The 26,760-nt window shown below is 49.8% G+C and overlaps 1 protein-coding gene, 1 long non-coding RNA gene and 1 other non-coding gene across 3 annotated transcripts; 1 reads left to right on the forward strand and 2 right to left on the reverse strand.

The window, feature by feature from the left end:
* Positions 1 to 5,937: 5,937 nt before the first annotated feature.
* Positions 5,938 to 14,072, reverse strand: ODC1 (ornithine decarboxylase 1). The gene is made up of 12 exons (XM_023199215.1): positions 13,639 to 14,072; positions 10,691 to 10,788; positions 10,467 to 10,585; positions 9,993 to 10,166; positions 9,606 to 9,778; positions 9,214 to 9,348; positions 9,007 to 9,088; positions 8,743 to 8,826; positions 7,541 to 7,703; positions 7,346 to 7,458; positions 7,036 to 7,250; positions 5,938 to 6,430 (listed from the first exon to the last, which is right to left on the reverse strand). Exons 3-12 carry the CDS (start codon positions 10,566 to 10,568, stop codon positions 6,286 to 6,288), a joined length of 1,386 nt encoding a protein of 461 aa, XP_023054983.1. The 5' UTR covers positions 10,569 to 10,585; positions 10,691 to 10,788; positions 13,639 to 14,072; the 3' UTR covers positions 5,938 to 6,285.
* LOC111532412 lies at positions 12,248 to 12,383 on the reverse strand. Its single transcript, XR_002728539.1, has one exon. It is a non-coding gene; the product is annotated as a small nucleolar RNA SNORA42/SNORA80 family (small nucleolar RNA).
* A 54-nt stretch (positions 14,073 to 14,126) lies between the features above and the next one.
* Positions 14,127 to 21,497, forward strand: LOC111531940. Its single transcript, XR_002728432.1, has 4 exons — positions 14,127 to 16,703; positions 17,808 to 17,996; positions 19,405 to 19,566; positions 20,932 to 21,497. It is a non-coding gene; the product is annotated as an uncharacterized LOC111531940 (long non-coding RNA).
* The last annotated feature ends 5,263 nt before the right edge of the window (positions 21,498 to 26,760 follow it).

The raw sequence follows: 26,760 nt of genomic DNA on the forward strand, positions 1-26,760 counted from the left end.
GGGGGGGGTGAAGATCTGCCCTCCACCCACTCAGCCTATCATGGGGGGTGGTCAGGGGAGGCCGGGTGGGGTCACCAGTCGCTGTTGGGCATAGGGGAGCATTAGGAACACCTCAGAGGGGATTGGGGCCACTTCGGGGACAGGCAGGGGGACAGCCAGGACCAAGGCTACAGGGCCCCACCAGCTGTTCACAGGGTTGGTTCTACAACATGGGGCAGGGGTGCAGGGGCTGGGCTGGGAGCCTCACCTGGGGGCTTCAGGAAGCGTTCTGAGGGTGAGGGGAGTGGTCTGGCCAGGGACTAGGCCCCCTGGTGCCCCTTCCTCAAAGTCCCCAGGACCCTGGTGTGGCTGAGTTGGGAGCTCTGGATCGAGGCCAGCTCGACAAGGGCCCCCTGTGACAGTCGAGCTGTCAATGTTTGCCCAGTGGTCGAGTGATTCGACCACCTTTTCCTGGCCCCGACTGCGCTGCCACTGCGGGGTGCTGCTGCCCCCTGGTGTCCATAGCCGGGAGGGCCATCCAGGGCTTGGGTGTGCTGGTCCCAGGGGGGCCTGCTTTGGAGAAAAGCTTTCTGTCCTGGGTGGCATTTGATGACAGAGGAGGATGCTGAGGCCCAGAGGAGCCCCTGACTTGTGGTGGGCCAAACGGCACACAAAAGCTGAGGCCAGGCTCCCGGTATCCAGGACCAGAGGCCTTATTGCCAGATAGGAATGCCAGATACAATACAGGGCACCCAGTAACACTTGAATTTCAGATCAACAAGAAGAAATTTTGCAGCTGACATATGTTCCATGCAGTATCTTATATTTGTGCTAGATCTGGCAACCCTCCTTGAGAAGCCAGGGAGTGCAGCCTGCACAGCACTGGGGTGGGTGAGAAGCTGCAAGGGCCAGGCCTCCTGACAGGCACCCCCAGGGCCAGGCGTATGATCCTCCTGGCAGAGCCACCCAGGCCCAGACTGACCCTCGTCCAGCAGGGCACCAGGCCTCCTCCCGTGCAGAGCCACCCCCGAGCTGGCCCTGCCTGGAGAACCCCCTCCCTAGCTCACAAGCTCATGGGCCTGAGCTCCACAAGTCACCTGACTGAGCTCCACCTAGGTAACCCCCGGCCAGCGGCAGAGCACGCCTGGTCACAGCCGTCTCCAGCCTGGAGTCAGCGCTGTGCATGGATAAAATTCTCCTAACTCCCAACAGCAGCAAGAATTCCGGAGGCGCTTCCACTCCTTGCCCTGCATTTGGGCCTTCACCAATCCTCCCTTGTAGCAGCCCTGCCAGGGGGAGCACCAGCTCAACCCCCACTCAGGAGGCAGCGGCCGTGGGGACCCCTGTGCCTAGTGAGGCGTGCAGCCTGGGTCTGGCTGGTGCCCAGTGAGGTGTGGGGTCTGGGTCTGGCTGCGTCTGTCCAGCTCCAGCTGAAACCAAAGCCACAGCAGGAATGCAGGGCCAGGTGCCACCCTCTGTGGTATTCCGGAGCCATGGGTGCTCCGGGCTGCCTCTGCCACCCTGGCAGGGAATAGGATTGGCAGAGAGCAAGGGCCGGGAGCACATCGCCCTTGGTGAGAGAAGGATGCCTCATTCTAGTCATGGTCATTGTTCAGCAAGAACCCAGGAGCAGAACCTGGCTGGCGAGGCAGGGCCCTGAGGACTCCCAGGCCCTCCTCCTAACTCACGGACTCGCCTCAGACGAGTCACTTGGCCTCTCTGGGCTTCATCCCATCTGTAAAAAATAAGAGCTGGGAGAACTCAGCAAAACCTTTTCTTCACATGACGCCCTACCTCGAAACCCGATGGGTGAGACTGGGTGAAGCAGGAGAGGGCGGAGCCCCCCCCACCCCCCTCACCCCCAGACACTGAGGCTTCTCAGGACTCCCTGGTAGGGACAGAACCCGATTTGAAACAGGTTGACTCTTGCCTTCAGGGGCAGTTCTCCAGCCAGACCCAGCATGGAGGAGGGCCCATGTCAAAGAGGGTACTACAGGGTGACAGCCAGAATACCCCTACAGTGGAGGGGGCAAGCCAGCCACTTCAAGTCACTTAGGAAAATCTGGTAAGGAGGGAACCTGCAAAGAGATGTGTAGTCCCAGTCAAAGAGGTCACTGTTGGGGGTGTGAGGAGCACATGACTTCACACGACAAGCCGAGGGAAGCCTGGGTAGGGGCAGGCCCCACTCATAAGAAGGTGCAAAGTGGGTGTCAGCCAGGGCTGGAGAGGGTTGCAGGGGGCACACGTGGTTTGCTCTGCCCACAGGCTTCTGGCCTGCCTTTGGTTGCTGCAGGCTGTCTGTGAGGGGCTGGCCCTGACCCTGTCGGGGAGGGAGGGGTTGACCACCTGCTGATGTGCCGGGAATGTTCCCATCCTTGGCTTCTGATGCGTCTGCTGCTTCATCGGCCTCATGAGCTGGGTTGGCATGAGCCAGCCCTCCTGGACCCTGCAAAGGTGAGGACCAGGTCGTGAGCAACTCTACCGTGACCCCCTGAGCCAGTCCACTGTCCAAGCCACCCTCCGGATGCTTAACAGCATGTTCCCGGGGCAGGGAAGCACTGAATGAAGCTGGAGTCATCTGACCTGGCTTGAATGTTGCCTCGCCATCTGCATGACTTGAGTTCATCTCTGCGTTTATGTCTTCACATGGGAAACCTATTTGACAATCCTCGTAAAGTCAGTAATACATACCCATTTCAAAAGTGCAGTGTGGGGCCAGGCCCCACTCTCCACCCAGGCCTCTGATTCTTCTGCCTAGAGGCAACCTCTGTTACCCGTCTCTCACAAGCTCTTCCAGAAATATTCATGCATATCCAAGTATGTATGTACACACACACTTTGTTGGGGTTTGATGTTGCTTTTTACACACATAGTAGCATACGACACAGTGCCCCCTGCTCTGCTATTCTCACTGAATCTAGCTTGGAGCTTGTTCCTTATCAGTACTGATGAATCTGCCTCATTCCTTAACCACTGTGGATCCGGTTCCATGGACAATGTCATCAGTACCTTCTTGTAGACAAGAAATTGTTTACAAATGATACCACAATGAGTAACTTTAGAAGAGTATTTCATCAGAGAAATTCTTACAGCTGCTGGGTCAAAGACAATGTGGAATTTTATTTTATTTTTTGCTTGGTTTGGTGGCAGGTGAGACAGAGTCTCACTGTCACCCAGGCTGGAGTGCAGAGGCACGATCTCCGTTCACTGCCAGCTCCACCTCCTACCTCAGCCTCCCGAGTAGCTGGGACTACAGGCACCTGCCACCACGCCTGGCTAATTTTGTTTTTGTATTTTTAGTAGAGTTTTCACCTGTCAGGATGGTCTTGATCTCCTGACCTTGTGATCTGCCTGCCTTGGCCTCCCAAAGTGCTGGGATTACAGGCGTGAGCCATCGCGCCCAGCCTATATTGTGGATTATTGATATTGTCAAGTTCCCTCCAAAGAGACAGTTCCTCTAATTTACTTTCCTGGCCAGCGCGTGAGCACACCTGCTCACCCCGTGAGCTGGGGAACTCTTGTCTTTGCCAATCTGATAGGTGAGAAATAGATTCTCAGTTTTGTCTCCTTTGGTTGACAAATGTCTTCATGTTCAAAAAGTTTACCGTCGGCTGGGCGTGGTGGCTCATGCCTATAATCCCTGCATTTTGGGAGGCGCAGACGGGTGGATCACTCAAGACCAGGAGTTCAAGACCAGCCTGGCCAACATGGCGAAGCCCTGTCTCTACTACAAATAAACAAGTATCCCAGTGTTGTGGCATGCACCTGTAGTCCTAGCTGCTCGGGGGCTGAGGGAGAAGAATCATTTGAACCCCGGAGGCAGAGGTTGCAGTGAGCTGAGATGGTGCGACTGCGCTCCAGCCTGGGCGAGAGTGAGACTCCGCCTCAATTAAAAAAAAACTGTACTGAGAGCCAGGTTTATGTCTTACCCACTTTCTATTAGTTACTTCGTTGATTTGTTAGAGTTTTTAATATGAAGAAAATTAGCCCTTTTCACGGGTATGGTAGCCCTGTGTGTCCCTTGATTTGTTTCCAGCAGGTTTATGGTCTGTTACATTTAAAACTTCCATCTGGAACGTATTTTGGAGTAGGAGTTGGGGATACTTGTGTGTCTTCCAACACTACCGCACCCCCAGAGTCTGGGGAAAGTGGTCGGGGGCAATCATCGGTATTTTTAAGAAATGCCCCAAGTGATTCCAATGGACTCTGGCTGCCTTTACCTTTGCCCAATAGCTCAGTTCCCCTGAATCCCCTCTCGTGGGGGCCGGCGTGCCAGGAGGAAATTCACAAGTGGTCCTGGTGGAGCTGTATTCACTTCAAGTCACAAGTCTAGAAAGGTCCAGTATCTGCGCACCACCAGAGAGCACCATCTTTAATAATGAAGTGGAGATACCCAAACGCAAAGTAGGACTTAAGCCTCCTAGAGGACAGTGCCCAGTGTCAACACAGCCCCAGCTACCGTCTGGCTGTCCTCATTCTCTGGTCTCTCCTGCCAAATTTGCCTGCCTGCTCCCATGTACAAGGGCCAAGGAAGATCACTTGATCAAACCTGGCCACACCATTTCACAGACCCAAGTCCGGCTTTGTTGGGGCCTGGTAAGTGGCTGCGCCAAGCTGTGGTCAGGAGCGAGGCTTCAGGGGCCACTCACGTGTAGCACATGATTACCTGGGGCTGTTTCTGTCCCCACTGGCACTACTGACGGTTGTTGGATTGCATTTCACCTAGCTGGCTGAAAGAGCATTATTTCCAAAGCCTTAGTCGACTTTGAATGGAATACCCCTCTTTTCAGTCTAAGCTCAGCACTGCCACTAAGTGACCTTGGGAATTTCTTCCTTTTTAAGATGGAAGACCTAATGTACCAAGAGTCTAGGCTTGGTGTCTAGCTCAAATTTCTTGGCACACAGTACACACTCAGTGCTGACTGTGATATTTTTAAAATAGTGGGTCCCGGATCCCAGGGAACTGCCCTTGCTGGGAAGCTCAGTCACCCAAACACACCAGCATCCTACTTCCCAGGTTCCTGGAAGGCAGGGCTGTGGACTACAGCACTCCTTCCCGCCTTCCCCCTCCAGTCAGAACCAACCTCTGTGGCTCCTGAAAAATCTTTCATGTTTTGGCAACTCTGGCCCAGGGAGACCAGAGTTGGTGATAAGCGAAGCCCTGGGCTAATTTGGCAGCCACATGAGGTAACTACAGCCACAGGAGGGCTCCTGACTTCTCCGGACTCAGGGCTCAGGGGAAGGTGGTGCTTTTGAGAAAGGCAGGAAGTCACTCTCTTCAGCTTTGGTAAATGTGTAACAGCATCAGCTCGACCTTCCACCCTGGGAGGAGCCACAGCCTTCCTCCCTACACATCTGCTCTCTTCCTGTTGCCCTCATGAGGCTGGTGGGGACTCCAGGATGCTCCCACTGCCTGGTGGCTCTGAAGTGTCCTTCCCTCCTCCTGCAGCTCCAGCGTTACCCATAAGACATCGCCACAGTGGGGGTTACGGAGCACGAGAGCCCGCCATGTTTTGGGGGAGAGTGGGGGTACACGTTGAGTAAAAGAACACGCAAGGCCAGTGGTCATGGTCAGACAAGACAGTGAAGATACACAACATGGTGGGGACTTGCTGTTGCTGAATTTATTAAAATAAGCTGCCTGCCAAATGTGCTATATACATTCCTAAGCTCTTACAGGCGTGAAGGTGGGAGGCGACATGGATGGTCTCTGCAGGCCAGGTCCATCAGACTTAAGTAGGTCCCACCACCAGGGCCTCTGCACACAGAGTTCACGGCCAACTCTGGACGTGTGGGGTGGGCTGAGCAGATGTGCACCGTCCACACCGGACGACGGGACTTCCGTCTGACCAGTCTTCCTACCTGTGTGTGTGTGGACCCACTGTTCTCTGAGAATCAGAACGAGCTATACGGGACTCATGAACCGTCTGGAATGAACACAGTGTAAAAACGTCCCAATGCCTAATTATTTCAAGATACTTTATTTTAAAAACAGGTCACAACACTAAGCTTTTGGCCCATTCTGCCATTGTACAAGCTACAAATGCTTGTTCAGCAGCTGCGGGGCACTCTTGAGTAGCGTGTCTGAGGAGTGAATAAAAATCCATATAAAACAAATATTCAAATAGTTTCCATAGGAACACAGATAAGTGTGACCCATATCCTAGTCTTCCATATGGCTGCATCGTGCCGACCCTACTCTTACAAAGACATTTCAAAACTAGCAGAGCAGTAATTAAGTTACATGGTCCCCCCAAATCCCTTAATTCAAGCTAAACTTGCAGTTAACAGCTACCAGAGTGATATCTACACATTAATACCAGCTGAAGCACAGGCTGCTGGGTGGCGTTTCATCCCACTCTCCCAGGCACAAGACACAGGCAGGGTGCTGGCGTCCTGTTCCTCTACTTCGGGTGGGAAGTCGGGGTTCTGGAATTGCTGCATGAGTTGCCTGAGAGAGGAAAAGTGGAATATTAAAAACCCTGCCTCACACTCCTAACTGGGCATGACAGTATTTACTTCTCATCAGGAAACAATTCAATGTATTTTTTTTTCTGAGACAGGGTCTTTCTCTGGTACCCAGGCTGGAATACAGTGGTGCTGTCATAGCTCACCGCAGCCTCAACCTGCCACGCTCAAGCAATCCTCTCACCTCAGCCTCCCAAGTAGCTGGGACTACAGGCGCCCACTACCATGGCCGACTAATTTTTTAATTCTTTGTAGAGACAGAGTCTCAAACTCCTGCCTTGGCCTCCCAAAGTGTTGTGATTTCAGGTGTAAGCCACCACACCCGGCCAATTCAATGTAGTTCTAAAGCAAGCGTTTCTTCAGTCACCTTTTTGGTAATAAGGAAACCACAAGACACAGGGCACAAACTTACATACATTCCAGTTACATAGAAATATCCTCATCAGTCTTTTCTAAAACTTTTCTTAGGAAAAATATCCATTTGTATTTAATCTTAGGCAAGACAATTTCTTATTCGTCTAAGCAAGCAGCACATATTCAAGAAGGTGCTTATTCTTGGCAGCACCATCAACGTCGTGGCTTACTTACCACGCAGGGCCTGACATCACATAGCAGATCGTCGGCCTCTGGAAGCCATTGAACGTAGAGGCAGCAGCAACAGTGTAAGCGCCCATGTTTTCAAAGAGCATCCAATCACCCACATGCATTTCGGGCAGGTCACAGCGCTCAACAATCCGATCAAGGCCATCACATGTTGGTCCCCATATGCTGGATGAAAAATACTTCTCATCTGGTTTAGGTCTCTATACAAAGAGACAGAGAGAGAGGAAGTACTACTTAATTATACTTGTGGTGACCAGTCCTCTTAGTGGTTTTATACAGTATGCTCAGAAATTACCTTTTGCAGAAGCGGCTTTACATGTGCGTGATCATACAGTATGCAATTAAACGACCCATAGACGCCATCATTCACGTAATACATAAAGGTCTGTTCACTCGACTCATCTTCATCTAGAAAGGCAGATCAACAATCTTAATGACTTTTTGCATCAGCTTTCAGTTATACATGAAGTGATTTGTCCTTTACACATACCATCAGAGCCAGTCTGTTCCTTTAATACAATTTTCTTGGCGATGATATTAACCGCAAGTGTGAAAGCTGATGCAACATAGTATCTGCCGGGCTCAGCTATGATTCTCACTCTAGAGTCTGATGGAAAGTATTTGTCCAAGGCTGGGTTGATTACGCTGGTGATCTAAGAGAGCGAAACAGGAAAGAAAGAGCAGCCTTCATTGTGGAGAATTCACGTGGGGAAGTAACATCACAGGGCCTTGTGACATGACATCATGAGACCAGACCTCAGCAGACAAGCTTATCATTAAGTAACAAAAGTAAAACAACATCAACATCTCCCTGCAAACCAGGTTGCACATCCCAGGTGGCTCACTTTCCTTCCCCTCCAGGCGCCCTATCTCCTTTAGGATGTTACGGGTATGATTTTATCAAAGAACAGTACAAAACAAATTACTACCTAGGAAGGCATCAAGACGTCAAAACATTCTTATTTAACAAATACATGCCAACAGGATAAATATCCTATTCTGCCTACGTCACGATTTTAACAAACCACGTGGATGTATTTTATAAATGTAAGCACCAATATAATGGCTTAACTTCCTAAGTGACTAAACATTTCAAATATTTTAAGGAGAGGAAGCACAGGTCTAGCAAAGCACATCAGGGGTGATGATACGCTACCGTTAGCATATGCTCTAGGAAGCCCATAGGAACATGTTTTTTCTTTTTTTGGAGACAGGGTCTCACTCTGTAGCCCAGGCTGAGAGCAGTGGCATGATCATGGCTCACCGCACCCTCAACCTCCTGGGCTCAAGTGATCCTCTCACCTCAGCCTTCCAAGTAGCTGGGATTTTAAAATTTTTTTTAATTTTAAAATTTTTTGTAGAGATGGGGTCTCACTGTGTTGCCCAGACTGGTCTCAAACTCCTGAGGCTCAAGTGATCCTACCACCTCGGCCTCCCCAAGTGCTGGATTACAGGTATGAGCCATGATTGCCAATGTAACTAATTATCCAAGACTTCTGGGAAAGCTGACTCACGCTTTAGAAAACCAAATGATATCAAGTGCAATGTTAGACAGCACAAAGAAATCACTCAACGTATCACACCAAGACACTTCAGCCCATTTTGGTACTAGTTAAGACACTTAAATTTTGAAATATTCCAAAAAGGAATTTATTAAAACAGCTACTGCGTATTAGTTTTGTTCTAAATTACCTCTTCAAATTTAAGCTTCACATCCTCAGATCCAGGAAAGCCACCGCCAATATCAAGGAGATACATGCTGAAACCAACCTCAGCCTAGAATCAAGAAAATAAGTCAGTCAGATCTACAGCCAATAAACAACAAAAATGTATGCAGCAGATAGGCTGAAACCCATGTAACACAGGACCAACCGCCATAAAAAGTTAGCTCTAGAATTAAGACTAGTTATTGTCAGTTGTGCCCCGCCCTTCGCTAACAGGGTCACGTATACTCACCCCCATGTCAAAAACACAGCGGGCATCAGAGATTGCCTGCACGAAGGTCTCAGGATCAGTACAGCCGCTTCCTACGTGGAAGCTGGGGTAAAATAAACAGACAAGACACTATGTCTTAGTATTTCTTAAAACAATAGCAAACACTAGGAGAAAGCCTGTAAACCTCAAACTGTTTAATGACCTTCAGCTATCCCACCAAGATCTCACCTGACACCAACGACATCGATATTCAGCTCTTTTGCCCGTTCCAAAAGGAGCCTGCTATTTCTGAGCGTGGCACCGAATTTAACACTGAGACGACAGACTGCTTTGGAATCATCAGTGGCAATCCGCAAAACCAACCTACAAGCAAGGAAAGTGCAGCAAATGTCTCATGATAGATGTTCACTTATAGCCACGATTAAAATAAAAACAATCCTGTTCTAAACACTGTTGCTGATATATTCTGTAGTTTGAGTCCCAGGCTTCATGACTCAAGAGGGGGTTTCAACTTTCTACTAAAGTACAGAAATATAACAATCAGAAAATTAAGTTTGTTTGGTAAGATTCCACGTATCTTATGCCCCCGATCTTGCCCTCAAGATGGGGGAATAACTCACTTTGCTTTTGGATGTGCTCTGGCAACTTTCATCAACTCAACTTCACTATCAAAAGTCATCATCTGGACTCCATTATTAGCAGCATACTTAATTTGAGATACTTGTTTACAAGGATTTGCATAGATAATCCTCTCTGGAGGCACCCCCAGGCTCTGCACCAACTGTATTTCAGTCTGAAAAAGAAGAGGGGTGTCATGCTGTCCATATGTGGCTTCACAGGTGGAATAAACAGAAAAGCATAGGAAGTTGTGATGTGCCCCGCCCCACCCCCGCCCACCTGCCTTTAGTGAGCATTCATTGCCCAAAAAACACAACTTGTACCTGCCCTGTGGGGAATACCAGGACCATTTTATACAACTGCTTTTGAGTCCTGCTGCTATTGCTTACCTTGCTAGCACAGTCAAATCCTGTCCCGACAGCAGCAAGGGTCTTCACGATGGCTTTGCTATCATTACATTTGACTGCATAAAAGGGGGTGACACGAGGGAGAGCTTTTAACCACCTCAGATGTTTCTTTAGAATGTCTCCCAGATCTGCCACATAGAAGGCATCCTTATCATCCTGAAACAAGAGTGGTCACAGGTGACTCACTAGCAGTCTCACCACACACCACACCAACAGCCAGCGACCTTCTTTCCCATCAGTCACAATGAATCCTGCTCTTTTGAGTCTAGCCACCGATATGAATATCACCATTATCACTATTAATTTACCACCAGTGAATTAATTTCTACATCCCCTAACAAGACACATAAGCCTCACTGCTCTTCCTTAGACCTTGCCAAAGTTTTCCACTTGCCTGGCACTCTCAGCTCAGGGCCAGCTACTTACATATAGTTACCATGGGCCTCATATACTTACAGAAAAAGAAACTTCATTAATTTTTTGGTCCAGAATGTCCTTGGCAGTAAAACCTTCATCGAGGAAGTGGCAGTCAAATTCTTCATTACCAAAGTTGTTCATGATTTCTTGATGTTCCTCTGAAATGCAACAAAATGCAAATAGAGTGGAAAAATTCACTCAGAAGCCTTAGCAATACAATTCTTAAGATTAACCTGCAACACAAATGTAAACTGAATACTTACATGGAAAACTAAGAGATGGAACTGAAAGAACTATTTCCAGCTTCTCACAAAGGAATTCCAAATCCCTCTGCGTGTGCCCTTGGAGCAGCAGTGACAATCTGTGAAATAAAACAGGGAATTTGCTGTCTACCTTAGGAAGACATCAAGTTGAAGATGGGGCACTGGCCGAGCACACGCAGAGCTAATCATACCCCAGATACAAATCACTCACTGGCCTGGTGATCCCAATTATTATTACTAGGTACAAGGCACATGATTCCATAAACCTTGGCAGTATAAGGACACCACAAATTCAATATCAGGTTTTCCCAAGGCAGCACACTAAGCATTTCAAATATTTGTACCACAAAAATGTAGAATGCAAGTTTCAGAAGCTTATCTGCACTTAGCTCACTGATATGGAAAAAGTTTTATAATGGTCTGCTTTATTTCAGAGCAGTTTCAGTTCTTTAGAAACTTAAAATAGCATTATAGACTTTTTTTTTTTTTTTTTTGAGACGGAGTCTCACGCTGTCACCCAGGCTGGAGTACAGTGGTGCAATCTTCACTCACTGCAACCTTTGCCTCCCAGGTTGAAGCGATTCTCCTGCCTCAGCCTCCCAAGTAGCCAGGATTACAGGCGCCTGCCACCACGCCCCGCAAATTTTTCTGTTTTCAGTAGAGACAGGGTTTCACCACGTTGTCCAGGCTGGCCTTGAATTCCTAACCTCAGGTGATCCACCTGCCTCGGTCTTCCAAAGTGATGAGATTACATTATAGCCTTTATATACAGCCATACAAACATCTTGCTATTTCCTACTTCCACTAAGTCTTAGAATGATTTTTACTGAGCAACAGGCATCATGGAAATGTCTGGAGCATTTGAGATTTTGCAAGTTAATTTTCTGGTATTAGCTGGGTATATACTTCTTAAAAACTGTAATCCTCAAGTCAACTTATCACATTGTATTACAGTTGCTGTTACCTAATTAGAATTGTTTTTTTTTTAATTTTTAAATTAAGTTTTGCTCTTGTTGCCCAGGCTGGAGTTCAATGGTATGATCTAGGCTCACCTCAACCTCCGCCTCCCAGGTTCAAGCAATTCTCCTGCCTCAGTCTCCCGAGTAGGTAGGATTACCGGCATGCGCCACCACACCCGGGGCTTGGCTAATTTTGTATTTTTAGTAGAAACGGGGTTTCTCCATATTAGTCAGGCTGGTCTCGAACTCCCGACCTCAGGTGATCTGCCTGCCTCAAGCCTCCCAAAGTGTTGAGATTACAGGTGCGAGCCACTGCGCCCGGCTAGAACTCAGTATTCTTAAACCAGCGTTGCCTACAAAATTTAGCAATTTCGGAATGCCAACTGTCCTTACAGGCACTCTCGTATTTGCTTAACTATGAGAATAATTTGGGGCTAACTTCACCAATAAGAAAAATAAGCAAGAACATCACGCTAGTAACAATAAAAGCTACTGTATTCTGCTTTCATCAAATGTGACACACTGGTGAACCAGCTTTCTTAAAATTATTTATTTTAACCTTTAAAAATTTTCTGCCAGGTACAGCTTTCTTCTTTTCCACTGTGCAACCCACTTCAGTGCCAGCAGCCTACAGGCACAGAGGCCAGGCAATGGTTCGGGGACACAGTTTGCTCTGGCATGGGGTACTATGACAGGCCCAGGGGGACGGGCCTGTCATAAATCCAAACCCATGCATGGAATTTGCTTTAAAGCTCTATCTATTGTGACTACTTGGGAGTGTCAACCTCGGAAGTTGCCTAAATCACCCCTTGGAGAAGGCAAGAGAGTAACAACGCTAGCAAAACCATTTTTGTTACAGAAATGGTTATATATTTTTGTTTATATAAAGAATATTTACAATTTAATAATAAATAGGCTCACGCAGACACGGACGGGGTTATTTAAGGCCTTGTTAAATATTTTTAAGGCAATGTTCAGGCCTAAACTTGGAAAGATTTTATTTCTTTTTAATATGCCAACACTTTTTGCTTTTTCTGTATCTTTTAAAGCGTTACTTAAGTAACTTACTTGAATATATTTTACTGAAGAACACCTTTTGGTTCGCTATTTAAAATGGCGAATCAATTAGCACAAGACGGTAATGTTAGAAAAGAGAGCGGCTAATTCAAACAAACTTTCAAAAAATTTTCACAAATCAATTACAGTCTGCCCAATTTTATGTTTAAACAAAGTCAGCCAACACATTCTTTGTCCTCCGCAGACATTCCTGAGAGGTTCTGCCTTTTACACTTTCACCAATTATTTCGGCTTCGCAAACAGCACAATCAGCCTTTTCTGAAAACCTTAGGGCTGGCTCCCCTGTGTACGTCCGTTCATCTGAGCCAAGCTTTCCCGAGATCACCGAGTCATTCAGAGTCCTTAAATAAACACCTCTAAGTCATGGCTGGCCGAGCACCTAATATCATAGCTACTACGACAAGACTATCTTAGCTCTACCCACACTCGCGGGTTTCCAAATTGGTGTCATCTGCTCTGTAGACACAGCGAAAATAAAAACTGGAAGGAAACTGAAGGCGCCAAGGCCGGGGCCCCGCTCGCCTGTACCGAGGCGAGTCCGGGCTCTGCGCCCCTGCACCTGCTGCGCGCCCGCCAGGGCCTCCCCAACGGCTCCCGGGCTCGCGCGCGGCCGCCGACGGGTTGGGAAAGGAGAACGGCGCGGAGACGCAGGGTCCCTGGGATGGTCTCCGCCAGGCCCCTCCAGCCCCGACCTGTGAAGACGGGGGCAGAACGCGGCGCCCGGGTCACCCCTATCCAGCCGCGGGAGATCCCCAGGCCGGGAGGAAGCGGCGCCCCAAGGTCGTGGCCCGCTCGGCGACCACGTGTCTCCGCAGGCCGGCGAGGCGCGCCGCACACGTGCCCGGGGCCCGCCGCCCGCCCCGGCTCCCGCCCTCGCTCCCTCCCTTCCTCCGCAGCCGGGCGGTCCCTCACCTCAGAGCGCCCGGGCGCCGCGGGCCAGCCCCATGGGGAAGTGCAGACGCCGGAGCCTGAGCCGCAGCCGCAGGAGCGCTCGGCCGCCCCCGCCGCGCCCGTCAGCGCCTGGCTCCCGCCCGCCGGAGACGCCGGCCCGAGGTGGCGCCGGAGCTGCTGGCACAGGGGCGGCGGGCGGCGGCGGCGGCGGCTTCAGGAGGGACTGACAAAGCCCCACGGCGCGCCGCTCCCTACTTATAGCGCCGGCCGGTCGCCATGGAGACGCACCAGCTCAAACCAGCCACGATCGGTTCCGGCCGGGACGCCGCCGGGGGAGGGGCGGGGGCTCGGCGGTGGCCAACCCAGGCCCGCGCGGAGCTGGTGGGGCGCTAGCGGGCCGACGTCAGCGGAGCCGAGCGCCGCCCGCCCCACGCGTGGCCCCCGCCCCCGGCCTCGCGCCCCGCCCTCCCCACCCTGCGGCGGCCTCGCCCCGCCCCGCCCTGCGGCGGTCCGCCCGCCTGGAACTGGTCCGCGCACGCGCACGACGCCGCAGGCGCCGGCCCGCGGCCGCTGAATGGCGGAGACAGTCCCTGCACAGCTGTGCTTCCACCTGACCTTCAGTGCCTCGTGCCCGAGAGCGGAAAAGGGAAATCGCGAGCGGAGCACCGGTGTGCTGGCCACGTGGGCCTCGCTGGGCAGACTCTGGACCCTGCTGCCGCCCGCCGCTCCAGTGCAAGGGACCTGGAAGTGACCTGGTGCCGCTCCGCTCCCACCAGAGAGGAAGCAGAGGCGCGGGAGGGAAGGGGCGTCCCGGGGGTCGCCAGCACGCTGGGGGCAGGCTGGCAGCCGCCCCCACGCCCCCGCGCTGGAAGCCTCGTCTTTGTAACATCCAGTGTCCTGTAACTAGATGAGTCCTGTCCTGCGGAGGTGGTTTCGCCTGTGAAGCCAGAGATTCACCCAGGAGCGTGAGGGGAGCCGGGTCCTGAATCCCCAAGCTGCCTACTACCCTCTACTCTACCGGATGGAATTCATCAGTAACTAGGTATCTTTAAGGGCGGCTCCCTGGCGCGCTCTGAGAGTTACGGAAGTCCCAAAATGCTTTGACCGAAAACATCTAACAGTGAATACATAAGGCAAAAAGCCGCGTGGGAAATTCGTGTCTCTAGGAGCGCCCGGGGGATTCCTCTGGAGATGGACTGCCACTCACCCCAGGCCACGCTGGAATGCCCCCACCAGGCAAGCACTGAACTTGAATTGGGGACACTTTTTTTTTTCATTTTTACCATTTTGGACAACCCAGACAGTTGATGTCTCTCCCTAGGGTGGGGATTTCGACAGACTGGAGTGTGGCCGATGAAGAGTTAAAGAGAGGAGAGAGTAGATCTAGATCTAGCCCTGGGTGGGTGGGGATGGGGTTGGAGGAGCTCAGAGCACTGGCCCAGCCCTGCCCCCAACTTGCTGTGTTCTCTTGGACAAGTTACCTCCGTTCTCTGGGCCTCAGATAACCCAAGAATCCTTACATAGATGTCTTTCTAGCCGCAAAGCCCTATGAGGTTTTGAAAAACTTCCTTGGTATCCAAAGCCAGGTCTGAAGCACAGTCAGTGAATACCTGTTTAATGAATGCATGCAATAAATGAATGAATGGATGATCCAGCTCTTCCTGGAGCAGGCGCGACTTCCACAGAAACAAAAAGAGGGCAAACGCGAGCCGTAAGCAGAAGTGAATCTTCTTCCTATGTGAAGGGATGTGGGGGTGGTCCGCCCCTATCAACTTTACCTTTACATAGTCCTGGAGCACCCGCCCGGACTAGAGGGGTGGGGGTAGCTCCACCCTTAACAAGCTTAATTCTTGATGAGATTAACCATCAGAACCCATGAGAGAACATTAGAGCTCCAGCGCTGAATGGAACATCTTTGATTCTGTGGTGATGCGGACTTTGTGCTTCTCTGTGAGGAAACACTTTCTTCCAACGATGCAGTTTTCCTCACACTCCAGAAGTGTCCTCACTGCCAGAATTGCCCAGCTTCCTGGCACACCTACTAACCAGTCATTCCCAGCACTGCCCAGTATGCAGCCTCCCGGCAGAGGGCCTGGATGTCTTGGCAGGTAGGGTTCCCCTAGCAGCCTGGGGTGGCCAAATAGAAACATTAACTGGAACTGGAGCACAGGTGTGCTGGCCACGTGGGCCCTGCCGGGCTGACTCAGGACCCTGCTGCCGCCCACCACTCCAGTGCAAGGGACCTGGAAGTGATCCCGGTGCCGCTCCAGTTCCAGATCCAGGGAGCCAGGAGGGCTCCGACTGTTGCACACACAAGCCACTCACACTGCTGTCGCCCACATACCTTCCTCTCTTGCTAGCCCACCCCAAAGCCCAAACTCCTGCCCACATGCTGGGAAGGTGAGGCCTTGCCTGGACAGCCCAGCAGGGAAAATAGAAGGAAGGAAGGAGTCTCGCTGCTTCCCCGGAGCTCTGCTCTGCGGCTGCAGGAGACCCACAGAGGCCCTGGGCAGCAGGACTGTGGACAGCAAGGCCTGAGTCGTGAAACCCAACCACTCAACTGGATTCCAGAAGCTCAGGTGGTGGCGACTAAACCTGGCCTTAATCAAAATGCATGACTTTATTGTCTTTCAATATATTTTCAGTAAACTTCATCCTCTCCATTACTATTTCTTTTCTTTGGAAAAAAACAACAGATCCTTGTAAAAATACGTGATGCCACGCACTTAGGAATCACCCTCATGTGGAGATGAGATTTATTATTTTTATTTTTCTGAGAGTCTCACTCTGTCGCCCAGGCTGGAGTGCAGTGGCGTGATCTCTGCTCACTGCAACCTCTGCCTACCGGGCTGAAGCGATTCTCATGCCTCAGCCTCCTGAGTAGCTGGGATTACAGGCATGTACCACCATGCCCAGCTGATTTTTGTATTTTTAGTAGAGATGGGGTTTCACCATGTTGGCTAGGCTGATCTCGAACTCCTAACCTCAAATGATCTGCCCACCTTGGCCTCCCAAAGTGCTGGGATGACAGGCATGAGCCCCTGCACCTGGCTGGAGATGAGACTTCTGTGTGTGGTGCTAAAAGAGTAAGTAAAAACATCAGACACTACATTGGACATGCTACTAAGAGCTTAGTCATCTCACCTAAGTTCTCAGAGCAACTCCCATTTTCTTAGGATTCCTTGGGCCCCCTCACAACCCCGGCCCCGCCCCGCTCATTATGAAAGTTTGGACATGACTCTGCCTTTCTGAGTTCCAGGCTACCCTTCTGTAAATGGATGGTTGGACTGGATGAAAGCTCAGGTTCTTCTTGCCTTCTAATGTTCTAAGAATCTGACTGATTTCACAGAGTTCTGTGTAAATCCACTGACCAAGTTTTCTGAACCAAAAACAAAAACATGTCTGATGAAGGAGGTATCTTTTTCTCTTCTTTGCTAACTTTCATGAAAAGGCTTATAAAGGTATATAGTGATTGCAGGCTTAAGCAGTCACCCTTATCATTATTAATTTTTTTTGAGACAAGAGTCTTGCTCTTTTGCCCAGGCTGGAGTGCAGTGGCACTATCTTGGCTCACTGCAACCTCCGCCTCCCAGGTTCAAGCAATTTTCCCGCCTCAGCCTCCTGAGTAGCTGGGAATCCAGGTGCCCACCACCACATCCAGCTGATTTTTGTGTTTTTAGTAGAGATGGGGTTTCACCATGTTGGCCAGGCTGGTCTTGAACTCCTGACCTCAAGTGATCAGCCTGCCTTGGACTCCCAAAGTGCTGGGATTACAGGCGTGAGCCACCGCGCCCGGCCTCACCCTTATTGAAAAGAATTAGGTCACATAGAAGACAATAACCAGCAAGCATTTGTGTATCCATTTGCTCAATATTGGAAAGTTTGACATTGAGAGCTTTCTGGAAAATGGGTTTGGGCTCTGCTTACGTGTCCTTGGTTGTGCTCTACTTCACCAGACTTCTTCCAGGAGCACAGAACAGTGGACTGTGGAGTGAGGCTCATGACCTCTAGTCCCATGAGGACTTTGGGAAGTTAGCATCTGCCCTGGCAAGGATGCCATAACTCAGGACACCTGGGTAATGGGGAGCAGTCACAGATGCTCTAGTCCCATCTGGATGTTTGGCCAAAAACAGTTTTCCTTAGCTCAATCACTCAGCAGTCCTTTCACCTTGCCTTTTGAATGGTTTTAGGTGTTTCCGAAAAACCCGATCCACCCTCCGAGGTGGAAAGTGTGCCGTCTCTGCCCATAATCCAAATGGCGTGCCTGAGGCATAGAAAGCAGCTTTCAGGGAGGCCCTCCTTCCTCTGAGTAATGGTGGCATCATCAGAAAAGTGGAGCTCCTCCAAAAGAATCTGCTGGAAGCAGAGGACGCCCATGTGTAAGTGGAAGTCCCAGGATGTTTGTTTTATAAAGGGTTACATCAAGGCCCTACCTTGCCCCAGCCCTGGTGTGGCTCACTGGGAAGCTGCTGTGACAGGAGCCAAATAGGAGGAACTGGGCCAGGGCTTTCGGGAGCCCAGAAGTGCCCTGGGGCAGGTTAGTGGGCACACACAGTTGCAGAGAAGAGGGGGCCCTTGTCTGGAGGCTGAGAGTCTGGAAGAGTTCTTTTTTATTTATTTATTTTGAGATGCAGTCTTACTGTCACCCAGGCTGGAGTGCAGTAGCGCAATCTCAGCTCACTGCAACCTCTGCCTCCTGGGTTCAAATGATTCTCGTGCCTCAGCCTCCTGAGTAGCTGGGACTACAGGTGTGCACCACCACTCCTGGCTAATTTTTTGTATTTTTAGTAGAGATGGGTTTTTGCCATGTTGGCCAGGCTGGTCTCAAATTCCCGACCTCAAATGATCCGCCCTCCTCAGCCTCCCAAAGTGTTGGGATTACAGGTGTGAGCTGCCGTGCCTGGCCTGCAAGAGTTCATTTTCATGGGGAAAGTGATGTCTATAATTATTTTGCTTCCCACGGCCTGTCTTTTTCGGTGGGCAGAAGTCAGAGTCCTGTTAAGCCTGTACAGTGTCAGCATTCAGACATGCCATCTGACATGTGGACGGAAGCTTTGCCATCTGCCTACTTGGCTTGTCTGTTTCAAGCCCTTCGCTGGGGGCCCTTGGTCCACAGAGTCAAGTCCAAACACCTTAGCCTGGCACCCAGGGCCCTCTGAGGCCTGCCCTACCCTGGCCACCCTCCCAGCCTCTTCTGCCACTCTAGCTCCCTGAGCCACTGATGTTCCATGGACCCTGCCCCTGCCATCGTAACATGGGTCACGTGATATGGGCACCTTTCCTGCCTTCCCCTCCCTGCAACTCTCCCTTTGAAATCAGGACCATGATTTTCTTTTCTCCATATGTTCAGTTTCTAGCCTGATTCCTGGCACACACAGTCATTCAATATTGTCAAGTTGAAACTGGGTTTCGTAGCACCTGTGGGCTATTGGGGAAAAAAGAAACAAAGTCAGGCTGTGCTGAACCATCGGCCTTTGTGGTTGCTGTACGAGTGATTAGCTCAGGAGAATTGCTCCCCACGTGCTATCTAAAATTAGAGGAACAAAAGATCCTGGGTGTTCTGCCTTTGGTCAGGTGTTTGTTGATTCATTCCATACGTGTCTGCTTCCTCCTATGTGCAAGTGGCAGGTAGGACAAGGGAGGACCCTCGATGTCTGGGCTGGGTTCCTGGGGACCAGCAGGGAATTGATAAGAGCCAGGAGAAGCCTCGCTTTTACCCAGTGCCTAAGGAAACTGCCTCTTTTGTTTTATTTTCTGAGTTCCTGGTGACTCCCTCTGACCCAACAGGCTGCAGCGCCTCTGCTGGGCTTTGCCACTGCCCCGTGTTTGCTAGAGCCTCACCCTGGTGGGGCCCCACCTCTGGGAAGCCCCAGCGCCTGCAAGACTTTTTCCTCTTGTGACAGGGAGCAGCATGCAGAGGGCCCTTGCACAACCTGGGTCTTCTGGAAGGTGAGTGCTCTGCCCGGGGGCAGTGTGAGCTCTGCATCCCTGCCAAGTCAGAGGCAGGACCATCCAAAAGGCCTGTGGTGGGGTCTGCCACACCGAGCCTTGCAGGCCTTCCAAGGGGTGGGGTGCCCTGAGGGCAGTGCTTTCTGTCTCTGTTCCAACAGCTGTGAGCACTTGCTCTGTGCCAGCGCCCCTGCCAGGTGCCAGGGAGAAGGAGGGGAGGCCAAGGAGGTCCCTGTGCTCCAGGAGCTCATGGTCCAGAGGGGAGGCTGCCCCAGGCTTGTGCTTTCTAGGTTCTGGTCCCTGGGACAGTGGTCACACAGACAAAGGAGATGGACACAGCTGAGGGAGCAGGGGCCTGGGCTTGGAAAGGCTCATCCAGGGCTCGAGTTAGGGAGGGGCCTGCAGCACCCAGGGCAAGAAGAAGACCTGTGGGCACCGAGGGAGGCTTCCGCCCGTGAGCCCAGCTTTCCTCTGTGAGAGGACTGAGGGCTGTGAAGGGGAGAGCAGAGGAGGGGTCACTGGGGAGCAGCATCTCACCCCCGGGGGCTGCTACTTCGTCCAGCTCCGGCCTCCATCAGTCCATTCAAATCCTGGCTGACAGCAGGGCCCCACCAACGTAGAGGGCAGGTCGGCCTCCACATATGGGCACAGAATGTTTTGCTTTGGCATTCCATGCCCTGTATGGCTCAGGGCCCAGGCAGGCAGTTCAGCAGAGGGAATCTAGCAAGGGAACTAGTTACAGAGATGACATATCTTACAGCTGCAGGAAGCCACTCTCACTCAGAGGACTAGGGACGAAAGGGGATGAGGGTCCTCAGCAGCATGGCAGCCACCTGTGGGCTGTCCAGTGGAACTGGCACCACAGAGAGACCCACTGACCACCAAGGGGGAGCAGCTAGTGCTGGGGAGGCTGGGAAGCCAAGAGAGAGGGAGGGAGACAGAGAGAAGGGACAGGAGCCAGCTCTTCCCTCCGCCCATCCTCCCGGCTCCCACCAGTGCTTCCCAGTCGGAAGCCTGTTGGCAAGAGACCCTGGTCAGTGTAATTTTCCGAGGCCAGCCTGGTCCATTCCACCAGAGAAACAGCAGAGCCGCAGTGGGAGTGGGGAAAGGGTCTGAGAGCGGGCGGGCAAGGGCAGGCTCAGCCCCTTCCGGAAGGCCCGTCAGAGTCTTCCTCCTGCCTTCTTGTAGGACAGTTTCTAACCAGAGTTCTGGTAAGCTCTGGTGACGTTTCACATTGGCTTAAGCAATAAGGAAGAGCAATCATCTCAAGTAGCAACATGGCTCGAGGAAGGGAGTCTCCAGTTTCATGCATTCGGAGCCTCAAGAGCTACGTTGAAGACCTGGATTCTTTTCCTGTTTTTGCAGTTCCATGCCCAGGTGTTGGCCCAGCTGTCCTCATGGTTCCAAGAAGGCTGCCCAGGAAGGCTTGTGGACGGAGGGAGAAGCATCTCTTCCTCTAAGTCTCTTTTTATCTAAGAAACCAGTTTGACCAGCATCCTTCCCCTCGGCTCTCTGGGAGGAATGCATGGATCCCTTCGCCTTCCCCCATCCCTCCATGGTTGACTAACCCCACTAGGATCCACTCTCGCGTGGAAATGGGTTCAGGCCTCCCACGAACAGCATGAAGATGCCCTCTGTTATGGGTTACCTTATGTCCCCTGCCCCTGAGACAGTATGTTGAGTCCTAACCCTAGTATTGCAGAATGTGAATTTATTAGGACATAGGGTCTTTCTGGAGGCCATTAAGTTAAATGAGGGCATTAGGGTGGGCTGCTGTCCTGATATAAAGGGGAGATTTGGGGCTGGGTGTAGTGGCTTACACCTATAATCCCAGTGCTTTGGGAGACCAAGGCAGGAGGATTGCTTGAGGGCAGGAGTTCAAGATACTGGGGAGACCCGGTATCTATAAAAATAAAAAATAAAAAACAAAAAAATTAGTGTGTGGTGCATGCCTGTAGTCCCAGCTACTCAGGAGGCTGAGGTGGGAGGATCGCTTGAGTCCAGGAATTTGAGGCTGCAGTGAGCCATGAAAAGGTGGGGGACAACGGAGACCCATAGGGAAAACATCTTGTGAAGGCGGCAGAGGTAAGGGTGACACCTCTACACACTGAGGAACTTCAAAGGCGGCCAGCAAGCCACTGGGAGCTTGGGGAAGGCACAGCGAAGATGCTCATCTGCTCGCTGCCCTCAGAGGGAAGCCAGCCCGCCAACCCCTTGATCTCAGACCTCTGCCCCCCGGAACTGTGAGATGATAGATTTCTGTTGTTTAAGCCCCAGTTTGTGGTGCTTTGTTACAGCAGCACCAGGGTACCATCCACTATCAGAACAAAAGCAGGGCTGGACTGCTAGAAGAAAGGAGAGGAGACCTGCGGACGATACCCGCCTTGGGGCTGAACCTGAGATCACTCCAGGGCTGCCCGGGTTGTTTTGAAGAATGGAGATGGATTTGTGCAGGGCTCACTGTAGAAGCTCGGTGCAACATGTGACGCTTATAAGGCTGCAATCCACAGAGCTCAGTCCCCAAGGAGCGCTGCATCACGCACAGACATTTCCCTTGGCTTCTTTCTCAAACATGGAAGGAGGGACTTCTCAGTGCATCATTAAAAAACTCTCTCCTTGGCCAGTCGTGGTGGTTCATGCCTGTAATCCCAGCACTTTGGGAGGCCGAGGCAGGAGGGTTGCTCGAGGCCAGGAGTTCAAGACCAGTCTGGGCAACATAATCGAGATACTGCCTCTACAAAAAATTAAAACATTCTTTAATGTTGATCTGTGAGATTTTGGTGCACCCACCACCCGAACAGTATACACTGAATCCAATTTGTAGCTTTTATCCATCACCCCCTTCCCATCCTTTCCCCGAAGTCGACTATGTCATTCTTATGCCTTTGCATCCTCAGAGCTTAGCTCCCACTTAAGAGTGAGAAGATACAATGTTTGGTTTTCTATTCCTGAGTTACTTCACTTAGAATAATAGTCTCCAAATCCATCTAGGTTGCTGTGAATGTCATTAATTCATTTCTTTTTACGGCTGAGTAGTACTCCATCCTATATACTATATATATACCACAATGTCTTTATTCACTCGTTGATTGATGGGCATTTGGGCTAGTTCCATATTTTTCCAACTGCAAATTGCACTGCTATAAACATGTGTGTTCAAGTATCTTTTTTGTGTAATGATTTCTTTTCCTTTGAGTGGATACCCAGTAGCTGGATCAAATGGTAGGATCACACTTGTAGTTCTTTAAGGAACCTCCACAGTGTTTTCTGTAGTGGTTATAGTAGTTTACATTCCCCCCAGCAGTGTAGAAATGTTCCCTGTTCCCCATATCCGCACCAACATATTTTTTTTTTTAAATTTTTTGATTATGGCCATTCTTGCAGGAGTATGGAAATAAAGAAAAAAGTGGATTTTGGCCTGGGTGGGTGAGGAAGAATACAGAATAACAGAAATAGAAAATGTCACATAACATCTAAACAAACAAACAAACAAAAACCCAGGAAGAAGAATAAAAACTGAAATTAAAGGGATAGAAGAATAGATAAATAAATCCAAAAGCTGGTTCTTTGGAAAGACCAGTAAAATAGATAATCCCTTGAAAGCCTAATTAAGGGAAAAATAAGGTAGCAAGAGTACAAAATAAGGGAAAGGAAAAGAAATGGCAAACCAATAGATAGAAGATAAAATTATATTGAGACATATAAATAAACTCATGGTAAGAGGTGTGAAAACAAGCAGAAAAGATGATTTTTCAACCAAATATAAATTATCAAAATTGACCCCAGAAGTAGAAACTTTGACTATACCAATTCCTATAGAAGATGCTGGAAAGGTCATTAAAGAGTTAGCATTGAAAAGGATTCCAGAACCAGATGGTTACAGAGTTCACCTTTAAAGAAGAGAGGAGGCTGGGTGTGGTGGCTCATGCCTGTAATCCCAGTACTTTGGGAGGCCAAGGCGGGTGGATCACAAGGTCAGAAGTTGGAGACCAGCCTGGCCAACATGTTGAAACCCCATCTCTACTAAAAAGACAAAAATTAGCCAGGCATGATGGTGCACGCCTATAATCCCAGCTACTCAGGAGGCTGAGGCAGGAGAATCGCTTGAACCCTGGAGGCATAGGTTGCAATGAGCCAAGATCGTGCCACTGCACTCCAGCCTGGTGACAGAGCAAGACTGTCTCAAGGGATAGATGACATAATTTGTATATATTTAAAAAAAATTTTAAAAACTTGGAAACAAAACCTGTCTCCTCTCTGTTTCCAGCCTATGAAATTCTTAGGAGCTGCTTCCTTTCATCCATAGGTCTTTTTCTCCCTCCTGCGGGAAACTGTCTCCCTGTGTCCCTTCAAGCAGCCTTTCTCTGCTGGGCCACTTCCTCCTGCAGGATACACTTCCCACGTGTCTCTCCTGCCCTCATTACACAGAGCAGGTGTCCTTGGGGCAGGCGCTCTTTTCCATTCTGGTTGTGCTTGGGGGGTTTGGAGGGCGAGAGGCAGGGCAGGCAATGCCTTGTTGAGGGAAGGGGACAGGATGATGGTTGGGAAGAGACAAAGTGTTCAAAACAATTTGGTGGATCAGTGAGCTAAGGCTTTACTTGGAAATTTCAGGGTCTGAATAAATGTTTTCCCTGACAGTCTAGGGAGGCAGCGACTGCACAGTTATTTGTAAATGTCTTCAAAACTCAGCAGACACCCTACATTTCAGAGGTCTCCTCCTAGCCATTGTCTCTCCCAGGGCTGAACCCCACAATGTTCTTGGGGATTGCGGCTTCCTGTCAGGCCTGTGACAGGCCAGGGTCTGCAGCAGGGCAGACGTCCTAGGAAGAGCCCAAGTAGGAGCTGAGAATGGAAGAGTGAGGACCAGCTGGGCGGAAAGAAGAGCTGTGAAACGAACTGTGTTTTCTGAAGAGAGCTGCAGCGAGGTCTGCTCAGGACCCTGGAGAAGTGAAGTCTCCCTTCGTCTAGGCAGGCTTGTGACTTGTTTGAAACCTCTAGAATGTGACAAAAGTCACCTGAGACCACATCATAAAAGGCGGTGCAGCTTCTACTTTGTTAGCTGGGATGCAGTCACCTTGTAAGATGTCAGGCCTTCTTGAGGCCTCATGGGAGGCCCACCCACAGGTGACTGGTTCAACCGAGCTGAGGTCTCAGTTGACAGCCAGCACCAACCATCAGACACGTGAGTGGGACACTTCCAGATAACTCCAGCCACAAGCATCGAGTCCCTCACTACTGGCCACCAAATCTTCCCGGCCGAGGTCCCAGACATCAACCAGCAAACAAACGAGTATCTACTGTCCCTGACCCCCAGAATCCAGCAGACATATAAAAGATGGTTGTTAACCCCACTAAGTTTTGGAGCAATTTGTTATGCAGCCATGCAATGGAAAGCAGCAGCTACAATATTCTTATAATGAAATACTTAGCCAGGACCCTCATATTCCAGCGAGAAGTTCTCTCTGGAAGAGCCCAGCTTTGGGGTTGGATAGATCTGGGTTTTAATATGTCAAGAGGGCAGGCCCTGGAGACAGAGCACATGGATTTGAATCCCAGCCTGTCATCGGCAGGTTAATTAATTTCCCTGAATCTCAGTTTCTTCATCCCTAAATGGAGGAAAGAATAAAAGCCACCTCAAAGGGAATTAAATGAGATTATTTATGCACAGCACCAAGGCTGTGTCTACTGTATTTGATCCCTGAAACAGTTAATTTTTCTTGACATCCCTTCCTTGGTATATGTATTAGGGTTCTCTAGAGGAACAGAACTAATTGGACATCTATATACATATATATATATAGATATATATAAAGGGGAGTTTATTAAGTATTAACTTACACAATCACAAGGTCCCACAATAGGTCGTCTGCTGGCTGAGGAACAAAGAGAGCCAGTTCAAGTCCCAAAACGGAACTTGGAGTCTAATGTTCAAGACCAGGAAGCATCGAGCACAGGAGAAAGATATAGGCTGGGAGGCTAGGCCAATCTCTCCTTTTCACATTTTTCTGCCTGATTTATATTCTCAGGCAGCTGATTAGATGGTGCCCACCAGATTAAGGATGGGTCTGCCTTCCCCAGCCCACTGACTCAAATGTTACTCTCTTTTGGCAAATCCTCACAGACACACCCGGGATCAATACTTTCAGTTCAATCAAGTTGACACTCAGTGTTAACCATCACAATACGATAGGATTATTTTCTGTAATAACCTATGTAAAAATAAGCAGTCATTATTTTTCTGTTTTGTTCTTTAGGTGTAAAACAAACAAGAATTTTAAAAGAAGAAACTTCAATTTTAAAGATATTATTCAAACTAAGTTAAACATTTCATGTATAAATGCAAACTATACATTTTGTTTGCATGTATCAAACAAAAATATTCCATCTTGCAGTTAACATTTCCACTGTTTAAATTTTCAACACCAAAACTCCATGTTTAATGATGGAATTTAACTGCTTAAACTGCATCTTTGCCTTCCCAATCACAGTGATACTGTTTCTTTCAAATGTCATGAGAGTTGGAGATATGTCTTGCTCCTGTGCTGGGCGCAAAGGTGAGGTGGTCAGTTGTTGGTCTGGGACTTTCAGTGCTGAATTCAGAAAAGTCCTGGGTGAACTGGGACAAGTTGGCTCGCCAGCTGAAGGACTGAAAAGAAAGCTTTGGACACTTTCCCAATGAACACGTAGCTAAGTCTTTGTGAATCAGAGGCCAGCCGTGGAACCAGGAGTTCTCTGAATTAATTTAGGTGCAGAATATGTTTATGAAAGGACAACTAATAAAAACCTGAAGTTCACATATGTATTATTAAAACACCATCGTAACTTCAGCAATTGTTTAGAACAAAGGGATCTTTTTCAGGGAGGAGTATTTTATCAGTGCCACTGTTTAGAATTGATGGGCATGATGATAATAACAAGCAGAGCAACTTTTAGTCAGTTTTATTATTGTTTTAACATGATCTACAGACAATACACGTCCTTATTGCCTGCACCTGGGGCAGAGAGCGCCCCTGGACCCACCCTTCCTAAACCACCACACCTGGCCTGGAACACGCACCTGGTAAGGATATATGTTAGCTCTTATTCCAGCTAACTGGGGAGTCTTGGCTGAGTCTTTTCACATCTCTGAGGCTGGATCTAACGGTTATTTTGTAGGGTTGTTGGATATAGGATTTTGTGGGGTCATGGTTGTAA

The sequence above is a fragment of the Piliocolobus tephrosceles genome, chromosome 15 (genome assembly GCF_002776525.5).
Source record: "Piliocolobus tephrosceles isolate RC106 chromosome 15, ASM277652v3, whole genome shotgun sequence".
Classification (NCBI taxonomy): Eukaryota; Metazoa; Chordata; class Mammalia; order Primates; family Cercopithecidae; genus Piliocolobus; species Piliocolobus tephrosceles.